This window comes from Vanellus vanellus, assembly GCF_965231255.1.
Source record: "Vanellus vanellus genome assembly, chromosome: 5".
NCBI lineage: Eukaryota > Metazoa > Chordata > Aves > Charadriiformes > Charadriidae > Vanellus > Vanellus vanellus.
This window is the reverse complement of record NC_138910.1, coordinates 62607121-62629681: the sequence shown is the minus strand read 5'-3', so window position 1 is coordinate 62629681 and position 22561 is coordinate 62607121. Positions and strand designations below refer to the sequence as shown.

The window sequence follows — 22561 nt, the reverse complement described above, 5'->3', positions numbered from 1 at the left end:
TGTTGTCATGGCATCATTAAAAGACACTACACCAAATTCATACAGTCTTTGGCAATATATGCTCCAGAATCCCCTGCAACCAATGTTTTAATCACATTATATTGCAGCAAAAGTGATATTTTATGGAAATAAACAGTCAAGCAACCAATTCAATGAAGAAAATCTAAGGAAATGTGAAATTTGACAAGGAATGAGGAAAAGCAGGCATAAATATAGTAACCCAAACCCCTACATTTGACATAAAAGCATTAAAGTTTGGGAGGTTTCTTTGAGAAGAATAATATACAGATCCAATCCAGTGAGAATGCATGGCAGTTTCCTACAAATAGCTTATTGAATATAGTATATTGAAAGTAGCAATGTTTGATTTCATTTATTATATGCAAATTATTTTTTATAATACAAGAAAGAATTCAACATTTGGCAAGTCAGTTGCCTATTTTCTGTTAAACTACTAAACCTGATTTTAAGATTAGGTTGTAAAAATTTAGGTTAAAATTAAAAACCAACTGGTATTTACAGGTGTTTTTTTGTACTTTAAGGGTGGAAGTTCTCTTGACTTTTTGAAATAAAAGGTGTAAAAGTGCAGGTTTACAGTTTTTGCAGAAAAATTGCTCTTGGATAAAACAAACTATCCTGTCAGCCCAGCCTTCCAGGTAAGTTTTCCAGTATGATGGACTTTTGTTGTCTACCACAAATACACAACCAGCCCTTTCAGATTTGTCATCTGCAGTCACGGACTGGCCAAAATATATCAGTCTATCCATTTAGACTGTGATGTTACTGTAAGCTGTGGTGGGTTTTGTTTGTTTGTTTTTAAACTGGGCTACCATTCATACCCCATTTTAATTATGGACCAGTTCTGTACTTCTAAAAAGTCAAAGCTTATGTAAGAAGTCTTCTTGCCTATGCAAATAGGTCAAACCAAGAATAGATTCATTTTAAGAACTTAAAGCTGTAAAAATGAAGATGCCTTAAAAAAAATCTTTTCAGAAAGTCAAGCAAATAGATGCTGTACATGCAAAATACATTACAGCAATCAAAACCTTATCATTCTGCCTACACTGAAAGCAGTTAAATATTTTCATTATGTTGGTTTGCTAACTGACATCAGCAGAACAGTTGTTACTTCACATTCATTTCACATTTAAATTCATAGATGAACTCCCCATTTGTGTATGTGGGGAAGTCTTTTGGAAAAAACCTTCCACAATGCAGCTTTTCATTAATCTATTTCAATATGCTGTATGCCACATTCCTTCAACTTTTGTATTCTAGTAGCCTTGAGATTCCAGTCAACTAACCTAGATGTGTTCAGCCATGCAGTTTAATCTTTAGAATACATTAATCTTTCATTAACCCAAAATTTAAAGACCAGAAACTAGTAATGAACATTGCTGGAGTTTCCTTATTTACCTGTTTCTGACAAATGAGAATGAACACACTACATGGCCATTTTAAACACTGTTCATATAATTTCTCTAAGTCTTCTAGGATTTTAAGAATAAAACTAGGTGACGATAATGCTTCAGCACTTTCAGTACACATCTTAAGTTAAAATCGCAAACTGTCAAGTGGATGTAAGACTACATTCTTTACGATGAATACATTTGCAATAAGCCTGATCAGTTACATTTCACTAGAAAGCCATATCCATCAGGATTGGCAACTATACTTTTAGTAGTATGCTATTTATTTTTTATTCAACAGCATTTCACTAAAACTTAGTAAAGTAGTCCCTGGACTGAACAGTAGCCAAAGACACCGTTAAAATAAAATGAGAAAACTTTTATGCTTTAAGCAGCTACGTTCCTTGCATATTGGTTCAAGTTCTGAAAACATATGAAGTAATACTCAACTTGCACAGTATAAATTTCTGCAAAAAGAACAAGTCAGAAAAGGAAAGACTATCCCCAGAAAGTTGATCTTACCATATCAAACCAGCACAGAGAAGTAGTAGTATGAATGTTTGTTTTATTCACTCAAAAGAAAATAAATTTAACCTTTGCTAACCCACATCAAGAGATTATAAAAAAAATACTTAACCTTTAACTTACTTTACTTTTAGTCTAAAAATACTATTTGTTCTACATGGCTGCTCCTTCCACTTTTAGCCTAAGTCACTGATTGAGTGAAGAAGCTGTTTTATTCCTGCTAGCCCACCTAGTTTTCAAAAGAACAAAGCCAGGATTATGAGATTATATGGTGTTTAACAAGAGGTGGTTTGCTTTGTGCATTTCTTTTAAAGGATCTTTTAAACACCATTGCGGACTGCTATAGGATGTAATAGTATTCCATCTCTGTTGTGTTGATTAAAAGAAAAAACTTACACAAGATCAACAGAGATTTTAAGTGGGATTCAAATCACTACAGTAGCAGCCAGTACCTTTAGTTGTCTAGAAAACTGATCAACATAATTATTTGAAGTTCCAGCATTGAAGTCCCGCTGAAACAACCACCCAAGAGATTAAAGCCTGACTATATAACTTGCACAGGTGACAGAGTGATGAGCCATTTGAATGCTCAAGGGGAAATACTTTCAAAATCTTCACACTTCCCAGATTCAGGAACAGTCAATCCCCTCTGCAACATAACATTTTGCTATCAGATATTTCACACCAAAACATCTTTGATGATTTCATGTGAAGAGAAAATACGACAACACTGTCATTATAGAGGTAACCAATGTCACACTGGCACTTGCATGCCCAAAAAGACAACAGTAACACACTGCAAAGCTCACTATGCATTTTTAATTGAGTAGTATTTCTTCACAAATACCTTGCAACAGAAAGGTGAAAAAGACAAACCACAGAATCTGTTTGCTTTACAGTTCTGGATTTACACAGCTGTTCCCCCCTAGTACCACTGAAGTTGTCATTCTAACCAGTCGATGCTAAATTAAAAAAAATAACCAAAGGATGTGCAGGCCAGTAAAAGCTACAGAATATGAAAATTACAATAGAAACAAGCAGAACTTGGTCAACTACATATTTTAAGAGTAGCCCCATTAATTTAATTTTTCATCCAATAGCATGCAGCATTTAATGTTGTATAGCAACCTTCTGTTGTTACTAAGAATTTGATTTATTTATGCGCTCTAGACCTTCTGCTTTCTTTCCAAATTAAGTTTTCAGCCACGTTCTCTAAAATCTCATGTCTGGTCATCAGCCAAAGCCAGCTACAGCTAGAAAGAGTTCTCCAACCTTGCTGAATTTGTTTGCTTGTTCTTAACACAAGGTCTTAAACATGAATACCAGAGAGCACTTAATTTGACTACTCTGCAATCTTAATCCTACTGCCAGTTTCCCCTTCTTCACCACTGGTATAAACTATTTATCATGGTCACTTTCTCAAGGCCCTTCACAAACTGTCTTCACTCAACTATCACCATTCACGTATGCTACTAAGCTTTCACATAGATAATTTGCACCTTACCAAATGAAGCACAAAACACACTTGACTATCCCTCCAAAAAGCTGCTTCCTTCAACTGCTCTTCTGCTGGTAGTAGTTAACCTACTTGTGCGCTGAGACCACAGCCCATTTTGTTGACCAATACTGTTCCGTTTCTCTGCATCTCCATGTTGGTGATTCCAGTAAACATTTTTTTCCACTTATTAGCATCAAAGAACTTCTGGACAGACTTTTTAGTTCCATAGTTGTGGTAGCATCTAGAACAAAGTACCCTATGTACAATCAATGCGTGAAAACATAAAAAGATTCCCAGAAAAAAAAAACAAACCACAAAATAACTTAAGCATCCTACTAAAGAATACATTCACATCATTATCAACACTAAAACAGCAATAGGAATTTGTGAACATTGAGTAGCCTTTAAGCTAATGCTTCAGGAATTCCCTGCCCATAACCATTTCAGCAATATCTGATCTTACAAATAAAGGTAAGAAAATGTTGTAGTCCAAAAGTAGATCATCAACTAAGTTGTTAAAATTCGTTCACAACAGAGAGCCCTAAACTGATCACACCTGCATGAACTGGAATGATTTCAATACAATGCTCAGAGAAAAGCATCCTTTGGAAAGCCTGTGCTACAAAATTGAAATTTGGCCCAAAATCCTAGAGATGTCAAAACCTCTTGTTGAGAAGGCACGGGGTGAGAGAGAGGACACAGTTGTGCTTTATCTCCACCCAACAAATATACTTACTATCAATTATTGATCTACAATCCTGCAATTCACTTTAATCAAAGACAACATTATTTTCAACGCATCTTAGCTGAAACTTCCTCACCAGGTCTTCCACATCTTGCAGATTACTAACACTAGAAAAGGATTAAGACATTACAAGAGTTAGAAGAAACACTTTATTCTTGCCAAAACAAGAGCCTCCCTTTCCCTTTAGCATTCGAAGTATGCATAGCCTTATACATAATACCACAGTCATTCTATGTCTCATACGTAAGTAGTACCAACAGAACTTTTAAAAACACAATGAACTGCTGCAGCACTCACCTGTGGGCCCTGAACCCAAGTTAAACACAGCACGGAGAATCAACACATTTGAAAAAGGGGACATGCCATATTATTACAATATCTCTTTACAACTACTTAAGTCATCACAATTTGAATCTTAGGTGTTACTATTTCTCCCATACATTCTCCAATACTCGTTTACATTAAAAAATAAAAAGTCTGTATGTTATGTAAATGAGTGCCCTAACCCCCAAAATAACATCCCTTTAAGTTCCTTTAAAAGCTTTTCATTGGTCCTTGCATTAGATATATTTTTATTGCCATTTGAAATTTAAACAGTAATGGGGCTTTCATTGCCACTTCAGATTTCAGCAGTAACTGAACTTGCTCAAATGTATGAAGCAGTTTAGTCATGACACAAAACAAAACTCTGGAGATGTAAGTTTGATAAACCAACCTTCATCTTAAGTTTACAGAGACTGCAAAACAAAGATAACCAGAATTGGCAAATAAGAATCCCTACATATTTTTAAAAAATTGACCCAAGAACGTACCTTCAAACAGTAAGCAAGGTGAAAAATGGTAAAAAGGAAAAATCCTTTGTTCAGCTAAGTCACAGCCACTACAACAGAAATCAAGTCCTATGTTTTCCAGTTACACTTTTCTGTAATTAATGTCATTAAGATGAAAGTTTAACCCAAACATAACTATTTCCTACAGCCTTACCTGAGTCACTCCAACCTTCTATAAAAAGGGGCATGGTAGGGAGACAAAGGAATAGAATCCCTACTTTCCTTAAAAAAGGGCAATAGACACTTAGGAAGATCAAGGCACAGGCTCTGCAGCAGATCTCCTACCCTGCCATGCAGTTCTAACTCCAATACATTAATAAGACATTAGAGCTAATGTAACCAAATCACTGCAACTGCCAGATTAGATGAACACTTGCTTGGAATTAAGAAACAAGTCAGGTTCAGTTCTGTGACCTAGCTACATAAATAGGAAGGACAAACACTCCCACTGAAACTGGTGGAAAAGGAATGATTTAGTCTACAAAATCTGCATGAAGTCAAGATCGTTAAAATGACAGTCAGTCACAACTCATAACGCTATACTGTTAGGCATACAAAAGTTACATGTACTGATGTTCTTGTTTTATGTTTCAACTCTGATCAATTGATGCATCATAGAAATGAGAAAATGGAATATTTTTGTGGATACACTATAACACATTCTGCCAAGAGCAGAAAGTGAATTTAGGGCAAGGGGTTTTTGTTTTCTTTTTAAACACAAAAGCTCCTACCTGTACACAGGAATTGCTGGTAAGAACACAAGTCTTCAACTGGATATGGATAAAATCTTACCTTCCAGGTGTTGGGGCAGGGTTCTTTGAGAGATACAAGTTTCTGTGTCAAAAGTGTTCCCCTGCTTCTTAAGTGCAAACTATATTAGAAGAATCTTTGTTGTTCAAAGACCTAACTTTACATTTACACTCAAAAAATAAAATCTGACTATTCATCCTCTTCCTCACTACTCACCTTTCATCTTTTTAATCTTGTAATTTCAGTTTCATTAGTCTAGTTGCTGTGACGGAAAGGGAAGGTGATTCTAATTAACAAAGTAGCTAAGACTTTAAGTGTTTTGAGATTCTTTTGTACATCAGAAATGCAAAAAGGAGGAAGAATGGAGTTTTGCCTTGTAGTATGTTTTTTGCACTTCAAGAGCAACATAAAACCGGCAAATGCCTGTGCCCTCTTATAAACAGTTCAGAGTTTTCCTAAAGACAGATATGTTATTTATTTAAGTCAACAAAAATATCCGGACTGCACATAAGGGTTTATTTTACATTTTAAACACTCACTGGCCTTCAAGACCCCCCCCCCCCCCCCCCCCCCCCCCCCCCCCGATCTTAGACACTATAGCAACAAGTGAACACTTGTTCTGAAGGAATGTGGAGTATGCAACTGGGGGAGGGGTAGTACTATCAGCCACAAACTTATCTGCTGGTCCACTAAGTTATTATTTAACTTTAATCTTCCCTGAAACTGAAGAAACAACATTTACTATCCAACATTAGCAACCTGCATTTTAACCAGCAGCTTACACTTTGACTATGAAGAGCACATGCTTGAACTGAACTTCCAGAGGAGGTTCGGTTTTTTCCTCTGCTTGTTCAAAGTACTGGAAAAAGCAGAATTGTTCCACGACTGCAGATTAACTAAGCAGTGCTTCTAATATTGCAAACCTGCAAAGCAAAAGAAAACGCAGAAGAAATGCCCAGCACCTCTGGCTATGGTCACAGCATCTTAAAGTCCCAAAACTCCCCAAGAAAAGCCTGCAAGCCCGTGGACTCACAGAAAACAAGAAGCTTGGGCAAAACAGGTTGTAGAGTGATCTGGAGTGGAATGGCAAGACAGGTGGAAAGTTCTCTCTCCTGGCTTAAGCGTAACATTCCTGGGGTAAAGCATGGTCTGTACCTATAGGTGTCTCCCACAAACTTTGACTGTAAACTTCTTTTTTGTCAGATTGTTGTGGGCTTGCCTTCATTTGGGTTTCACTATTTCTTGCATGGACAGAATTCTCTGCGGTACATCAAACTTCTGCTTTCTTTGCAGAACTTCCCAGGTTTGAGGAACCTAGCACTGGACAGGAATAGCACTCACATCCAGGGATCTCAGCACTTTCTGCTCATGAGACCAGGAAGAAAGGATAGTGTGAAAGTAAGGGAAGCATGGGAAAATGACCAGGAGGTCTCTGGCTTGCTGTGGCCCTAGAGCTCTACTAGGAAAAGCAGTTTACAGGCCTGCTTATTTTTTTCCTTCAAGTTTTGCCACAAAAAAGCATGAGAAGCTGTTAAAAAAAAAATAATCACTACGATTGGCTTTGGGTTCTTAGCAATAATTTTACTTGTTAAAAAAAATTAAGGAAGCGTTTACTCTGTTCTTATCCTTATATACATCCTTTACAACTCTTAGCTTGAAAGACTATTCCACATTTGTCAAAGAACAGTTTTTATTTCAGATTGACAGAACTAATATTTAGAAGTGACTACTACTTGGAGATATGTGGAAGGGTGTACTATGGAATTTCCAGGTCAGAAAGACCGGAAGCATATGACTTTGCATATAAGAAGCAGGTTTTAGCAAGGCAAGTTTAAAAGATGACTGTCAAATTCAAATATGCCAAAAGCTCAGAGCTAAGGCGACTGCTTAATTTGCCATCTATGAAGGGCATTTTTTGCTTGCTGTTCTCTCCCCTCTCTGCCCCCTTGCTTTCATATACCCCTGTCAAACAGCATTCAATACAGGAGACGAAAGAGTCGGTACAGGGTTTAGCAGTGTATGCTGTAATGCCAGAGCAGTGTTCCACACCAACTCTGCCTAGACCTTCAGTCTTGTTCCATTTTAACCTCTGGCCACTTGTTCCTTTGCCAGCCACCTTCTCCCTCTTTTGCTAGTACTCAGTACAACCTCACAGTCAGTCAGTTCATGGAACTGATCTGGCTGAAAACTAGTTCCTTTCTTCCCAAGACTAGTTTACAGGCAAATCTGCCCCCAGAACTGGCTTGCTATGCAGTCACCAGAGAACTACCACCAGTGCCAAGAAATGGTGAGATCACAGCAGCTCACACTTAAGTTTCTTCTCTAAGCTGCTTTGGAAATACACTAAGCATGGTTTAAAACAGAGCCCTAAACATAACAAGCTTTGTAATAAGAAAACAACGATTTTTGATGCATCTTGTACATTTTTCAATGGTTACAGAACTGTCCCATCAATTCAGCTTTTAGGGGGAAAGGAAAACCCGTAATTTCTGCAGGAGCACCTTCAGAAGTTACTCTTTCCAGCTGCCCCGGCCTGGTTTAGTCCTGGTTTCGCTACTACTGTGGCTCACAAGGTCAATTCTGACAGCTCTGCTGTGGGAACAATAACATCCAAAGCAGCAAATTGTCAGAATTCACCTCTTAACACCCTATTTGGTTCAGCAAGATGATGAACAACGTTATTACAGGCTAATACATTTAAAACATTGAGTTAGTTCCTTGTGGACCAAGTTTGAGTAAAGCTAAAAAGTACAAAAAAGGTCACATTTTAATAATAAGGTACAGAATTATTCTTCAGATATTACAAGTATATAACACTTCAGTGGATCCTTGAAGTGATTAACGTTAAAATTCCATTTCAGACTATTAGTCAACAAACTCAAATGTTGTGGTTTCTGTAATAGGATTTATTATCTACTAGAGAGTTTGTTTAACCCTTTTTTTGTGCTACATGGAATAACAGAAACAATGTGCTACACTTTACACAAATTCCTCTGCCTTTCCCAAAGGATTCTCAAAGGTCATTTAATCAATTCACAAGCAGATTGTTTACGCATTTGATAATCACTATATTCTCACAGTCCCCGAAAGTTACCTGCCCTGACTGCACCTTACTTTCCCTTCTCCCATAAAGGTTTTGGTTGTTTTTGTTTTTATTTATTTATTTAGGACACAAAATAGTATCAAACAGAAAACTAGTACCATCTTCCACAAAAGTTTTAAAGAAATCAGTCCAACTGCCCTCAAAACAAAAGACCCCAAACATTCCTCCCAGAGACTGTTGCAAAGAAAGGTAAACACTTTATCAGATCCATGTTTACAGCAGTTTGCCCACCTACCAAGTATTCATACTATGAGGTGTCATTAGGTAAATACATTCAGTTTAAGGTGTATCAAAGACAGCACCTTTCACTGAGAAACATCAAAATTGGAATAAAGAACAAACAACAAAATTACACTTAGTATTATAAATTATCATAATTTCAATCTATAATCTTCACTGCAATAGCTAATGAATTTCAGATTTCCCTAGCAAAACAGGACAAACTGACTTTCAAAAATATTGCCTCAGAAAAAGGACATTAATGTTTTACACTATAAGAAAGTAAGGAAATAAAAATCAAATACTAAAAATACCACAGTGCCTTAATCATAGTAAAAATATGGACAGTACAAAAAAAAAGTACACATTATCAAGCCTGGAAGGGCTGAAATCATTCATCTTTGACCCTCAGGCACTACATTTGGTAGCCAGCTTCTGGCTTTTTGTGTAGAACGAGATTAATACCAATCTCCGTGGAGCTAAAACAAGGTCTTGAAGTCACTAGAGATTACAGGTTCCTTACTTTGAGGAAACTATTTAACTCGACACACCTTTAAAATTGTCCTACTGGGCTGAATATCTTATCCTTCAAAAATAAGGACCTGATAGGTTTCAAGTTAGGTAGCATTCCTGATCCTTTTGAAAGTATTGGCGCTACTATGAAGAGGATGAAGACATTCCTGACAAGGCCATCCAGCTTCACCAGTATTTTTACCTCTGCTTCAGTTTAAAAATAAATAAATAAAATCTTATCAGACTAAGAAACCAGACAGCAAAATCTGATACTCAAAGAGAAATCTGTGATGAAAGGCAAGAGCTTTATCTTGCTATTCTGTTTTCTAAGATATCTGGGAAAAAGGTACATTAGCATTTTAGAATAAACTACAATTTACATTAGTTGAAGACAGGATGAATTGAGGAAGAAAGTTTTTGCTCATGAGAAGGAAGCAGAATTACCCACATGAAGCACACAATATCACACTTTGAAGATTACTTCAAAGTTTGTGATAAAGCAAGCAATAATTCCAAAATATATTCTCAAGTACAGTCAAGATTATATATTAAAGTATAATTACTCCTGCACTTTTAAACCACATGCAAATTTTACCCTTACAGCTATTCATAATGAAACACAGTATTTCCCACAGTCCCAAGGGTAACCCTTGTAGTATGAAGCATGCATTACATTCCGTAAAAAAAAAAAAAAAAAAAAAAAGAGCAAATGTCACAAAACTAGTAGCTAACTATCTTCAGACTAGGGAAACAGGAATGTTGCCCCCATCTCTGATGTAATACAAGTAAAAGCCACTATTTACTGTTTAAAAGTGAAACACTTAGTAAAATACCTTCTAATTAGGAACTCAGACTGTCTTAAATATTCTTTTGTATGGTGCTTTTAAACCTGAGTAAGAGAATCTCATTTGAGCAAAGACCACACAGTGGCATCATTTACTTAAAGCAACAGTGGAATTTATTATATACAGTAACAGCACAGACTGTAGTGTCACCAATTTCATACATAAATACCTATTCTTAAATAGGTTCTCAACTTTGCATATCTATGCAATAAGCAATACTATTTTTGAACTGATAAATTCATAGAATCGCAGAAGGGTTTATGCTGGAAGGAACATTAAAGATCATCAAGTTCCAATCCCCCTGCCACGGCAGGGACACTTTCCACTAGACCACGTTGCTCAAAGCCCCATCCAAATTCTCTAGTATAAGTTAGTAAGAGGTCGGTCCTGAATGTTTTGTCCCAAGAAGCAGCTTACATGTTTTCTATACAACTTCTATGAGCTATTGGCATCCTTATACTTTGAAAAGATTGGACAGTATATAGCAGTTACACCTCCTATTCTCCAGAAGAACATATTATTCACATAGAAGTCACCCAGCCTTAAAATCCAACAGTGCTTACTTGCAGACGCATTAAACCCATGCTTTGGGACAAGAATTAATCTCTTCAAGTTACAGGATTTACCTTAAGTATACCTCACACATTTCAAATTCTTAAGTACTTTCAATATTGTGGTCAGGTTGTTATGCCCTCAGCAGGTCTCTGTGGGAGGCAAACTTCTCAGTTCCTAAACCATTCTCTACCATGGAAAGTTACTTCTCTTCTTGAGTGCCGCTACCTCTGAAGATCAGAGACAGCTCCAGCCTTTAGATTGTACTTCACTGTATGTCCTACCTTTTCAAATACAGTGCAAGCTGAAGGCAACAATTAGGTTCTCCCACTCTCAACCAATAGCCGAAAAGTTACTATTGGAATTCAAAACACAAAGAGAAAACTTACCAGCTTTCAAGCTATTATGTCTTAACAGTTTGCACTTAGGATGTACATTAAAACTGAAAGAATAACTAAACCAGGGGTACATCAAGAATATAGAATGCCATCAATAAAGCTGAAAACTCAAATGAAGTATTACGAGTAGCACAGATTGCAGGTAATGATCTGAGTCTTCTAGCTATTAATTCAACATATACTCTCAAGTTTGGCCTTCCAGGCAGGGATTTCTGGGGAACTGTTTTCATTTTCTTCTTATCAGAAAGGAGAAAAAGTTGACTTATTTTGAGTCTCCTCGATATATTTCAATTATCCCTGACCTCATGAAATACGAATGCTACAAATGAAAGCCTTTCAGTTTAAACAAAAAGCCATGATGATGACAATATAACTATTCTTACTAATATCAGCCATATGACACAATCTCACTCATCTGGAAGTTTAACTATAGAACTGACTATGAGACTGGTGCACTAACTGAGCAGTTCAACCACCACAGGCTCAGCCTGTCATCAAGTAGAATCAAAAAATAAGTTGTGAAACAGCACTGGATTCACTGTCCTAGGTTCAAAATATGCCCAGACATCATCTTTAATGAAGATATTTGCAAAGTAGCTTGATCCTTTGCCTTATGTGGGATCACTAATAACAGATTGTTACATCCATTGAGTACAATGCCTAGATTCAAAAGGGAATTTAAAAAAATACAGCAAGAACTGAAGCGCATGGAGCACATGGTATTTCACTCACACAGGAGGCAACTGCAGCTCCCTCATGTCCAAACAGCTGACAAACTTTGCAACTCTATAGTTTAAAAAAGCTACATATTCAGAGGGTTTTTTGTTTATGGGTTTAGGGTAGGGTTTTTTTTGGGGGGTAGGGTTGAGGTGTTTTGTTTTTTTATGTGAAGTATCATTAAGAAACAAATTTCCTACTTGGTGCCAGCATGGAGATTCCAAATTTTTTAGATTTCAGGTTATACAACAAACATTGTCGGGTGAGATGATACAAAGCTGGGAGGGGTGGCTGACACACCTGAAGGCTGCGCTGCCATACAGAGAGACCTGGACAGGCTGGAGAGTTGGGCGGAGAGGAGTTTTATGAAATTCAATAAGGGCAAGTGTAGGGTGCTGCACCTGGGGAGGAATAACCCCATGCAGCAGTACAGGTTGGGGGCTGACCTGCTGGAGAGCAGCTCTGTAGAAAGAGACCTGGGAGTCCTGGTGGATAACAGGATGACCATGAGCCAGCAATGTGCCCTGGTGGCCAAGAAGGCCAATGGCATCCTGGGGTACTTCAAGAAGAGTGTGGCCAGCAGGTCAAGGGAGGTCATCCTCCCCCTCTACTCTGCCTTGGTGAGGCCGCACCTGGAGTACTGTGTCCAGTTCTGGGCTCCCCAGCTCAAGGACAGGGAACTGCTGGAGAGGGTGCAGCATAGGGCTACCAAGATGATTAGGGGACTGGAACACCTCTCTTATAAAGAAAGACTGAGGGAATTGGGTCTCTTTAGTCTGGAAAAAAGACGGTTGAGGGGGGACCTGATCCATGGTTATAAATACTTAAAGGGTGGGTGTCAGGAGGATGGGACCAGGCTCTTTTCAGTGGTGCCCAGTGACAGGACAAGAGGTAACAGGCACAAACTTGAGTATAGGAAGTTCCATCTAAACATGAGGAGGAACTTCTTTACCTTGAGGGTGGTAGAGCACTGGAACAGGCTGCCCAGGGAGGTGGTGGAGTCTCCATCTCTGGAGACATTCAAAACCCACCCGGACCCGTTCCTGTGCAACCTGCTCTAAGGTGTCCCTGCTCTGGCAGGGGGGTTGGACTAGATGATCTCCAGAGGTCCCTTCCAACCCTATGATTCTATGAAATTACAATGCTGCGTTTACCTTCTTTGAAAATATCCAAAATTTATTCAGCATTATGACAATAAGACTACTGTAAGAAATAAAGTTATATTAGCATAAGTAATGCCAAGAGAAATACCCTTGAAATGTACAGAAAGTTTGAGTTACATAACACTCTCCCCTTAAGATATCTCAACTTATTCATGTTACGTATCGACTTGCATTGCTACCATACAAAACACAGTACAAGTCTATAATCCAAAGGCACTTACAGTCTGGTTCAGACACAGATACATGTTATAATCCAAAACAGCTTAGATTTTTCATCCAGGATAGTATCACTACATCAGCAGAACACTAAGTGAACCATGGGTGAATAACTGGTAGGCTCAGATAACACAAGCATGGAATACAACCATTAGTGGGTATGAAATTCAAGGCATGCCCACTGATGTCGCCATACCTACCAATGCGGATCCCAGCAGTGGAACGGCTGGCCCTGGCAAACAGGGAGCTGCACAGTCAAAAGTGAAGTTACTGTGCAGAAAAAGGAGTTCTTAAGACAAATCTGCCAAAGTGGCAATACTAAAACAAACAATAGATGTAGAAGTGAACTGAGGGAATAGTGGTTAGAGGCTGAAAGACCTACAGCAGACTCTAGGAACACTTACCAGGCAAATACAAGAGCTTATTGATGGAGCCCTGTTGCACCACTTACATTTTCCACTTCTGAACTGCTTGAGGATGCGTGCAGCATATACACATCTTTTTTTTCTGTAGCTAACAGCAGCAGATTTTTAGTTCTTATTTCATAAAGTTTTACTACTCAACAAAGTCTGCATCAAGTCAATAGATTAACACAGTCCAAAGAGGAAGAAATTGATTTCCTATCCCTGCAATTGATTCCATCTTGGAATAACTCATGTAACTCATTTCAGGATGCTGCAAGTGTTATGAGCCAGTTTTACGTGTAAGGAGTCTGTTCAAACACCTTAGTAAGTTTTTGTTAATTTTTGGACAGAAAACTGTAAACATTTCCAAGGATAAGATAGAGAAATGCAATCCAAGTTATTTATGCAGCTTCCAGGAGGTTGTCTCAGTAAGCAAGCCAAGTATTACAGCACTCACTATATTATGAGATTTTTGGGGACACAAGTCAAAAAGAACACTCCCAAATGTGGAAAAGAAACATCTCTCCTTTATAAATTATCCTTTAAATGGACAACACTTTTACAAATTAATTCCACAACATAATATAAAACAAGACAACTCCTGTCTTCCATATTAGGGTTTTTTTGATCTTCCAAGTCCAAAATTTTAAACTGAACATTAATTAACAACTGCTGCGTGGCAACCAGAACACTTCAGTATTTTGATAGTTCTTTCCTACAGGATGCCCATTTCAGCGTCAGTAGGTACCAGGCACCCTACCTCACAGATAACTCCGCTCATCCTGCGTGCTTAGCAAAAACACCATTGACATGAAGTGATTGCTAATCTCAAATTATGTCTCTGTTAAGATTTGTTCACACGTTTTGGCAGAGCTATTTCAGCTGTGTGCAGGCTTACTTGAAACACAGAGGTGACTGCAAATTCTCAGCACTCAGGACATCTTATACAAAACTGCTCTGGATCTCATTTCAGCTATTAATACGATAATGTTTCTGAAGTAGTTAAATAACAGCCTTCCTGCTGATGACCAAAAATGGACTAATACCATTTCCCTAAAGAACTAGGAAGACACAATAATGCACATTCCTCATAAGCAAGAAAATTTGCAGTTTCCACCTGCTGGCAGAAGATGGTAAATACTTATCTTGTAGAGGAAGGAAATGCAGAGAGTTACATTCTACCTTAAAACTCAAACTACTAGCGCAGAAGACTTTCAAAAACCAAACCAAAACAACCTAGAAAACTGAAACATCACCAAAATATTAACAGAATTCTCTGGAATTACAAAAAACATTTGGATGGTTAAAAACTAATCAATTGATGGTCTTGCTAACGTTTAGCATCAGCCTAGACAGCCTGCTAAAAGCTTATTTTTCCCCCCGTTATGATTATGAAACAGATTGCACAGTATTCTGATGAGGAAATACAGAACCCAAACTAACAACTACCATTTCCCGTAACCATCATGGTGGGGGAGGGGAGGGGGAGGAAGGGAGGATAAAGGGGGAAGGTAAAGGGCAAGGGGAAATAACCACAGTAAAGACTAGTTAAAAACATATGAATGGATTTGTGAGACTTTCAGAAAAATCTAAGAATCAAGAACAAAGAACAACTGACACACCTTCTGAAAGAATGGCTTCCTTCAAATAGAGTAGCACATCCGCAAATTTTCTGACATCATTCACCAGCTGCATGATATACTCTGGATCCACAACAGGATTATCATAGCAGTCAGAGTTGGAGCTAATACTGCTCAAAGAGCTGCTCTTGGTGCTGCGCCCCATTCCCCAATTTCCTGAATTAGAGATGGTGAAGAAGTTGGAGGTAGACAGTCGGGCTAATCCCAAACCACGCTTGTTACTTCCACCGTTCTGTCGCAACATCCCAGCAGCCGCTGTGCTTATAGAGTTCTCGCAGTTAACACTCAGTGTCGCTTAATGTCCATTTGACAAGCCAATGATGAAACCCTAAAAAATTGGAGGGGAAGAAGATGGAGGAGAAGGAAAAATGCTGATTAGTATAGAAATACATGTGAAGTAATACTTTTGTACTGACAAGATCCAAAACTTCTTTCAAGATGATACTACTTTACATTACAATGCTTAACTGAAGCATTATAAAGGTTTTTGACTGTTTGAAGTTATTTTCATTTGTGCAGCAAATACACAGCTTGCATAAAAATCAATGGTATGCAGAAATTACTTCAAAATCTACTTATGATGCACAATTACTTCATGAGAAGTTTCTTCCCTGAATATTTGTTCTGGAAACCTTAAGAATCAAGTTCTTTTCGTTTACCCTGAGACCTGTTCTTTACCATGAAATGTTACAAATGAATACAATTGCAAAAGCACTTAAGTTGATACAGACCATGAGCAACATCCCCGGTTGCATCAACCACCAAGCTGTGTTCAGCATCCTGCCTCTGAAGGTAACAGACAACCTTGACCTGATAGGATGAATTTTCTTTGTGTAGATGTGCCAAGCAAGAAACTCTGACCTATCACAGTTTGTCTCGGATAGGAAAACATCCTGAAAGAAGTTATGTGGGCTTTTCAGCCTGCTATCTTTTAATATGAAAGGCAATCAAAGGGAAGACATAGAAAAGTGAAAAGATTTAAAAATATTTTACTATCAAAGTTTATCTGCAAGTCTCAGTGCAGTTCTCTTGAAAGGTGTTGCTCTGCTTTAGTATACCTTAAAAGTTCCACCATAAAAATGCACAAATTTGAGTGAGATCATATTGGTATAACTAAGCAACTACCTGCATTCCTTTCGTTTAGGAGAAAACAGAATGCTACTGCAAATTTCCCTATGTCAAGTTAGGCGATTCATTTCAAACCAGCAAACTCCAGGTGGCAGAGTCAGGTATGGTTCCAGCAGCTCACACAATGCCTGCTATTATTCTCTCAACACCAGGAGAAATTCTCAATGTTTACACTATATGGCAAACACTACAGGAAAAAAAAAACAGATTGGAACATGACAGCTAAAAAGATAGTGTGGGTTGCAAACATATCTGCAGCAAAATCTCAAATTGAACAATTTTTAGCTAAAAATTGTTTATTATGATCTAAAAATGCAGGTTGAAACAGGTTATCCTGCATATGTTTGTATTTGGTTAGACCAACTGCAGAAGTAGCACCTTCAACATTTTGAAAACTCCCACTATGTATTTCAACAGGCGTTATTTTAATGCCCTTCAATTATTTTTCCATTATTTCTACTTTATTTCTCTTTGCAATTTAAAAATATCAGAGGAAACGTGGTCAAAGCAGTTGCTTTTGTAATTAATCTGGCAGGCCTTCCAGGGAGCATGCGCTGGGGGGGGAGGGGGAAGAAAATTTCAGAATTTAACACAAATTAACTGCTCTAACTTCTGTTTACTGTTTAAAGTCAGTACCTATAAGAGCACACAAGACCATACAAATAACACAGTTAGTTAAGCAATTCCAAACAGCTCAAGTAGATTGAAGTGAGGTTTACATTAAACATTAAGCATAATGTTTAAGCAAGTTTCTTCTGTTCCCACATATAATTCTCATGGCTACAAAGCTGCTTTGCAATTCTGCCTTGCAATTACAGAAAAAAAAAAAAAAAGCCACACAACCTTCTCTCCTTTTAACAAGTGTGATATCTATTTATATCGAGACAGAGATTTTCATATTATTTAAAAGACATGCCTCTTTCAAGTCTGGCCAGCTTCAGAGTCAACTTTAAGTAGCACGATGTGTTAGACCTGCTCCCATAGCCCATGCTTTTAAAGCTGTGTTATTTTAGAGATATGTTGCATTTCTTTTATTCAAACGAGCAGCAAGTAGTGCAATAATGCCACCACTTTGAAAATTATAAAAGTGATGACAAAGTGTTTCTGAATGAGATAAACTTGGAGAAACTTTTGCTGTAAAGTAGCAGCAGAACCAAAACTGAACAGTTTAGCGCAACAGTCACCTTCTCCTCGTAAATATTAGCCCTTACGCCTGCTCCTCCTGCGTTACAAGGCAGATGGGGCAAAGTTTCCCTCACAGAACACATGCCTTTCATTACTGAAAAGTGTTTCATATTTCTTTAGGAGGCTCTGGCTTTGAAAACGAAAAGCGTCCACCAGCTTTTCTATAAACACCTCCAGATTCCTCTGGTTAAAAGCGAGTCATTGCCAGTCCCGACGGAAAAAGGGGAAAAAAAAAAAAAAAAAATAGAGCGCCAGATATTTCAGAAATTTGCTCTCCCAGCACAATTTCCCCGGTAAGGAGGGAGAAAGAAATAAAGAAGGGAAAAAAAGAGAAGACGCTCCCAAAGGGGCCACGTCGCTCGGCCGCTGCCAGCCCCCCGGCCGAGGGCAGGGCCGCTCCCGCCGCCCCGGGAGGGGGTCGGCGCTCCGCCCTGCCCCCGCCGCGCATTCCTGCGGCCCGCCGCCGCCAGACCGCACGTCCTCCGCGGCCAGGGATTTCCCCGCCGCCGCCGCCCAGCCGTGGGGGGAGCGGCGGCGCAGCAGGTAGCGGGCAGAGGCGGGGGGGCCCCGTCAGGAGACCCCGTGGGGTGCGAAGCAGGGCGGAGGTGGGCCCTCGGACCCCGCCCGGTACCACTCCGGGGAACCGCCGGGTGGGGAGGTGGGCTCGGAGGGACGACACCCGCACCGGGGTCCACGACGGGAGCGGAAGAGGGGCGCCGGGCCCCTCCGGCCGGCCCTGCTCCCGCTCCCCCAACCATTCGCCGCGGCCCTGCCCCGCGCCTCCTCCCGGCGGCGACAGGCGACGCCCCCCCCAACCCTCCCACCGCAGCGCGGCGCGGCGCGGCGCATCCCACCTTCGCCGGCGGCGGCGGCCCTTACCGGAAAGCGGCGGCCGAGCGCAGGCAGCAGCCGGGCGGCCGCGGGCCCTGCGCACTCCCGCCCCGCTGCCCATGGAGCGCCCTCCCCACAGCACAGCACGGCCCGCGCCACCGCCGCCACCACCACCACCGCCCCCGAGGTCGCCGCCGCTCCCGGCACCGCCCCCTCACGCCCGCGGCCCGCCGTTGGCCGGCCGCGCGCCGCGGGGCGGGGCTCCGCGCGCGCCCCTCCCGGGGGCGGTGCCCCCCCGCCCCTCTCCCGCGGGCGCGCGGCGAGCCCCGGGGAGCAGCGCGGCCCCGGGTGGGGGTGCGGGGAGAGGTTTGTGGGGATCGGCGGCAGCTCGCCCTGTGCGTAGGCCAGGGCGAGCGGGGCGGCGCGGGGAGACGACCGGGTGGTGGGGAGCGGAGCGGAGCGGAGCAGGCGAGATGGGGCCGATAAGGCGAACAATGGCCGGTGGGACAGGGGAAGGGAGGATTCCCGCCCTCCCGCTCCCCCCGCACCGTCAGCCGGCCGAGGAGCGCCGCACCGGCGAACGATGCCCGCTCAGCCGCGGTGCTGCCGCTTCTGGAAGGGGCTGAGGGCTGCCGGGCGCTTAGCGTGTGTGCGTGGACCAGCGGGGGAGGGGGGGACACGCCGCCCAGAAATAACCGGCGTGCGCAAAAAAAAACAAAAAACAAAACAGGTTTCAGAAGGGAGGAAGAGCCCAAATTCGGGCTACGCGGTGTTTAGCAAGCAGCATTTCCTTTTAAGCGATCTGCCCGACGAGAAACAAAAGCGGCGTGGCAAAGGGGAGAGAGCGTACTTGCGGTGCTCTGCCTCCCACGCGTCCTGCTCCGGCGCGGGGCACGTCCGGCGCTGTGCGGCTCCCGGGGGCGCTGGGAGCGAGAAAGGTGTGCGCGCCTGTGTCCAGCTGCCCAAGGCAGCCCAAATCTTGGCGTAATTTGTCTCCTGACCTTAGTTGCGTGCGCGCATATATATGCACATCTTTTCTGGTTGAGAAGAAAAAGAAGTTGGAAAAGCAGAAGTTTTGCAGCATCGCACAGAAACGCGAATAGTTCCCAGCAGCATCAGGACCTTTAGACCTCTGTACAGACTTTTGTTACGTCAGCTCACAGTGACTGTTGGCAGCAGTAGTTTTTCCATCTTCTAGAGGCGGGGGACCTTTGTAACCCTCACTTTATTCCTCACTAATAAGAGACCATTTAAATTCTGTACTTTTAGATCCGGTGCCCAAACTCTGGAATGCTACATACTTTCAGTAACGCATCAAGGCCCTCAGCATCTAATTCTTAGCCTGGTCCCTCAACCCGAGCAGTTTCAGGCTTTCCACCTTGAAATTCCCCACCCTCGCTCCAGTCTCCTTCCCCAGCCACTCCAGTACACTACCCATTCCGGATCTTGTGTCAGAGCACCAACATTCTCCTTGGTTCATTCTTTCTCTCCATACATGCCACAATTTCTTCTATTGAAATAATTTTATTCTGTTTCTTTTGGAATTTATAAAGCCTAAAACTAAGCAACCAAACTAAAACAAGTTGTGACATTACTTATCTCTAGTGTCAGTGTTAAGCACTGTTCAAGAACTTTTGTTTTCCTTAAAAAAAATCCTAAATAAAATGTGATTTAAATTTAAAAAAGCACTAAATGGTTATAAATTCTTCAAGTCTTCTACGTGTGGAGAAAAGGAAACAAAGAAAACAATGCCCTGAGCTTCAAAAGGATTTTGATCATTCAGGTAATTGATCCAGCAGATGTGAAAATCAGGCCAGAGCAAACAATTGTAAACTAATTTAACGTGAAAGCAAGGAACTATGATAGGGAATGTGAGTTAAATAGTACAATCAACAATCACATCATCAGAAAAAGTATTAAAGCTTTATTGTGGGAAAAGTCATTGAAACCATTAGATTAGTGTCCAATAGCAATAAAAAAGATAAAAAAGAAATTCCACCTATACTTATCAATAGATAGAATACAAAGCAATGGATGCTCTTTGGTCTGCCAAACCTTTGTTAGAAAGAAAAGCAGATAGCTACAGCTGACTCTCTCTTCCTTACAGACACTCTTTTTGAAAAAAAGAAGTGGCTTTATCTTGCCATAATTACACCATTCCCAGGCACATTTTGGAAAATGTAAGGAAGAATAAACTCAGCTGCTTCGAGTACATACCCAGCTCTAGTCCTTTCACTGTTTCTGAAGGAGACATGCTTTTTGTCATGCTTCAGCCCCTCCATGTCTTCTCTCTCTCATCTCTGCTCCCACATTGGCTAACCTGCGTCTATAGAAGAATTCAGCAAATTTGTTTGGTGAATCGGTTATTTGCAAAAAAAAATCAGTTCCAGAGGTCAAACTGAAAGTGACAAGAAGTAGAAATACTAGGATTACATGTTTTTATGCTTCTGAAATATTTTCAGTGAAACATTTCAGGCACTTTAGATTTAAAACATTGAAGTGTTCTACATTGTGGGAGGCCCAGCTTCAAACATCTTTTGAAAAAAGTATTTGAGCCCACATCTGCCACATTATGTGAATGTTAAGTGAAGTTTTGGGTTTTCCTCAAAGTAAAACAACAAACAATTGTCCTTTTTCATTTTGGTTGTTCAGAGCTTTTTTCCTCCCCTTTTGCAGTTTGGGTGCCAAATTGAATACAGAGTCCTCTGCATTCCCCCAGAATCAAGACTAGCGCAAAACAGCTGCAACTGTGTCCCAGACTGTACAGTGTTGATTACCTCCTAAATTGCTTTGGAAAATATTACATGAAAGAAAAATGGAAATAACAGATCTACCTTCAAGAAAATATGCCTTGCATAAAAGGTGAGGTCTACATCACAGCCTGCAACTTTTGCTGCAGTAGATAAACTGGAAGGAGGATTAAGGTTCTGCCAGCTGCTGTATTTTGGTCACCTCTGCAGGGCTAATGCCCCTTTTTAGCCAAATATAACCTACAACATCGCTAATGCAAGCTTCAGGGAAGCAACAGAAGTTGAGCGGGTGAAAGGTTGTTTAAAGTCACCTTTTTTCTGCGCTTCACCCAACTATCGTAGTTTGCTTGGAACAAACAATCAGTTCGTTCAATGAACAATCAGTTGTTAGGCAAACAGTGAAGATGGGGGCAACAAAAATAGTACAGTGTCTCAGCGGTGTGTTCTCCAAGAAGAAACACCAAATCAAATTTGTTTTCATTAAAAATCCTGAATTTTCCTGTGAGCAGCCACTGAAATCTCTAACTCATTAAGAGCCACCCGTGTGATTCTTTTAACAGATTTTTTTTCCTAACAGAGCATGTGTACACAGTGAAATAGAAGCTGTAGCACATCTCTGTTACAAAAAAAACCCAACCCAACAATACCCCAAAAACAAACAAAAAACCCCAACAAAACCAAACAAGCCAAAAAATCTATGGAGCGAACTCCAAGTACCTGCTTCTCCCTCCTCAGTGTGGAACAGTACTTTACTCACACAAAAGTCCCTTTGAAATCCAAGGAAAAGCCTGCCTGATGAAAGCTGCTCAACACTGCAGCTTTCAATCACTGTTTCGAGAAGAAACATTTCTAGGTAGCAGCATTAATGTAATTAGAACTGGGAAAGTGACATTGGTTAAGAAATCAGTTTCAAAATACTGTCTCTGTTCTATGTATCTGCAGAAGTGCCAAATATTCTAGACTAGTTGGAAGACATAAATTAGGAGTATATAACTTGCTGCAGGCAATAAGAGTTCAATATGAAGCTGGGTATTTGTTACTATTGTTAACTGCCATGTCAGCAAGGGAAGCAACAGCTGAGAAAGAACCCAATTCCAGCCACACACTGAGCATCACTACAAACAATATTAAACAAATTAC

General features: G+C 40.5%; 1 protein-coding gene across 1 annotated transcript in view; it reads right to left on the bottom strand.

The window, feature by feature from the left end:
• The window catches only part of ARHGAP29 (Rho GTPase activating protein 29), a 55709-nt gene extending 39923 nt beyond the window's left edge, over positions 1-15786 (bottom strand). Inside the window, exon 1 of the mRNA XM_082484108.1 lies at positions 15510-15786. Within this exon, the coding sequence (XP_082340234.1) occupies positions 15510-15771 (262 nt within the window). The 5' untranslated portion in view covers positions 15772-15786. The remainder of the gene's footprint in view (positions 1-15509) is intronic.
• Between the last annotated feature and the right edge of the window lie 6775 nt (positions 15787-22561).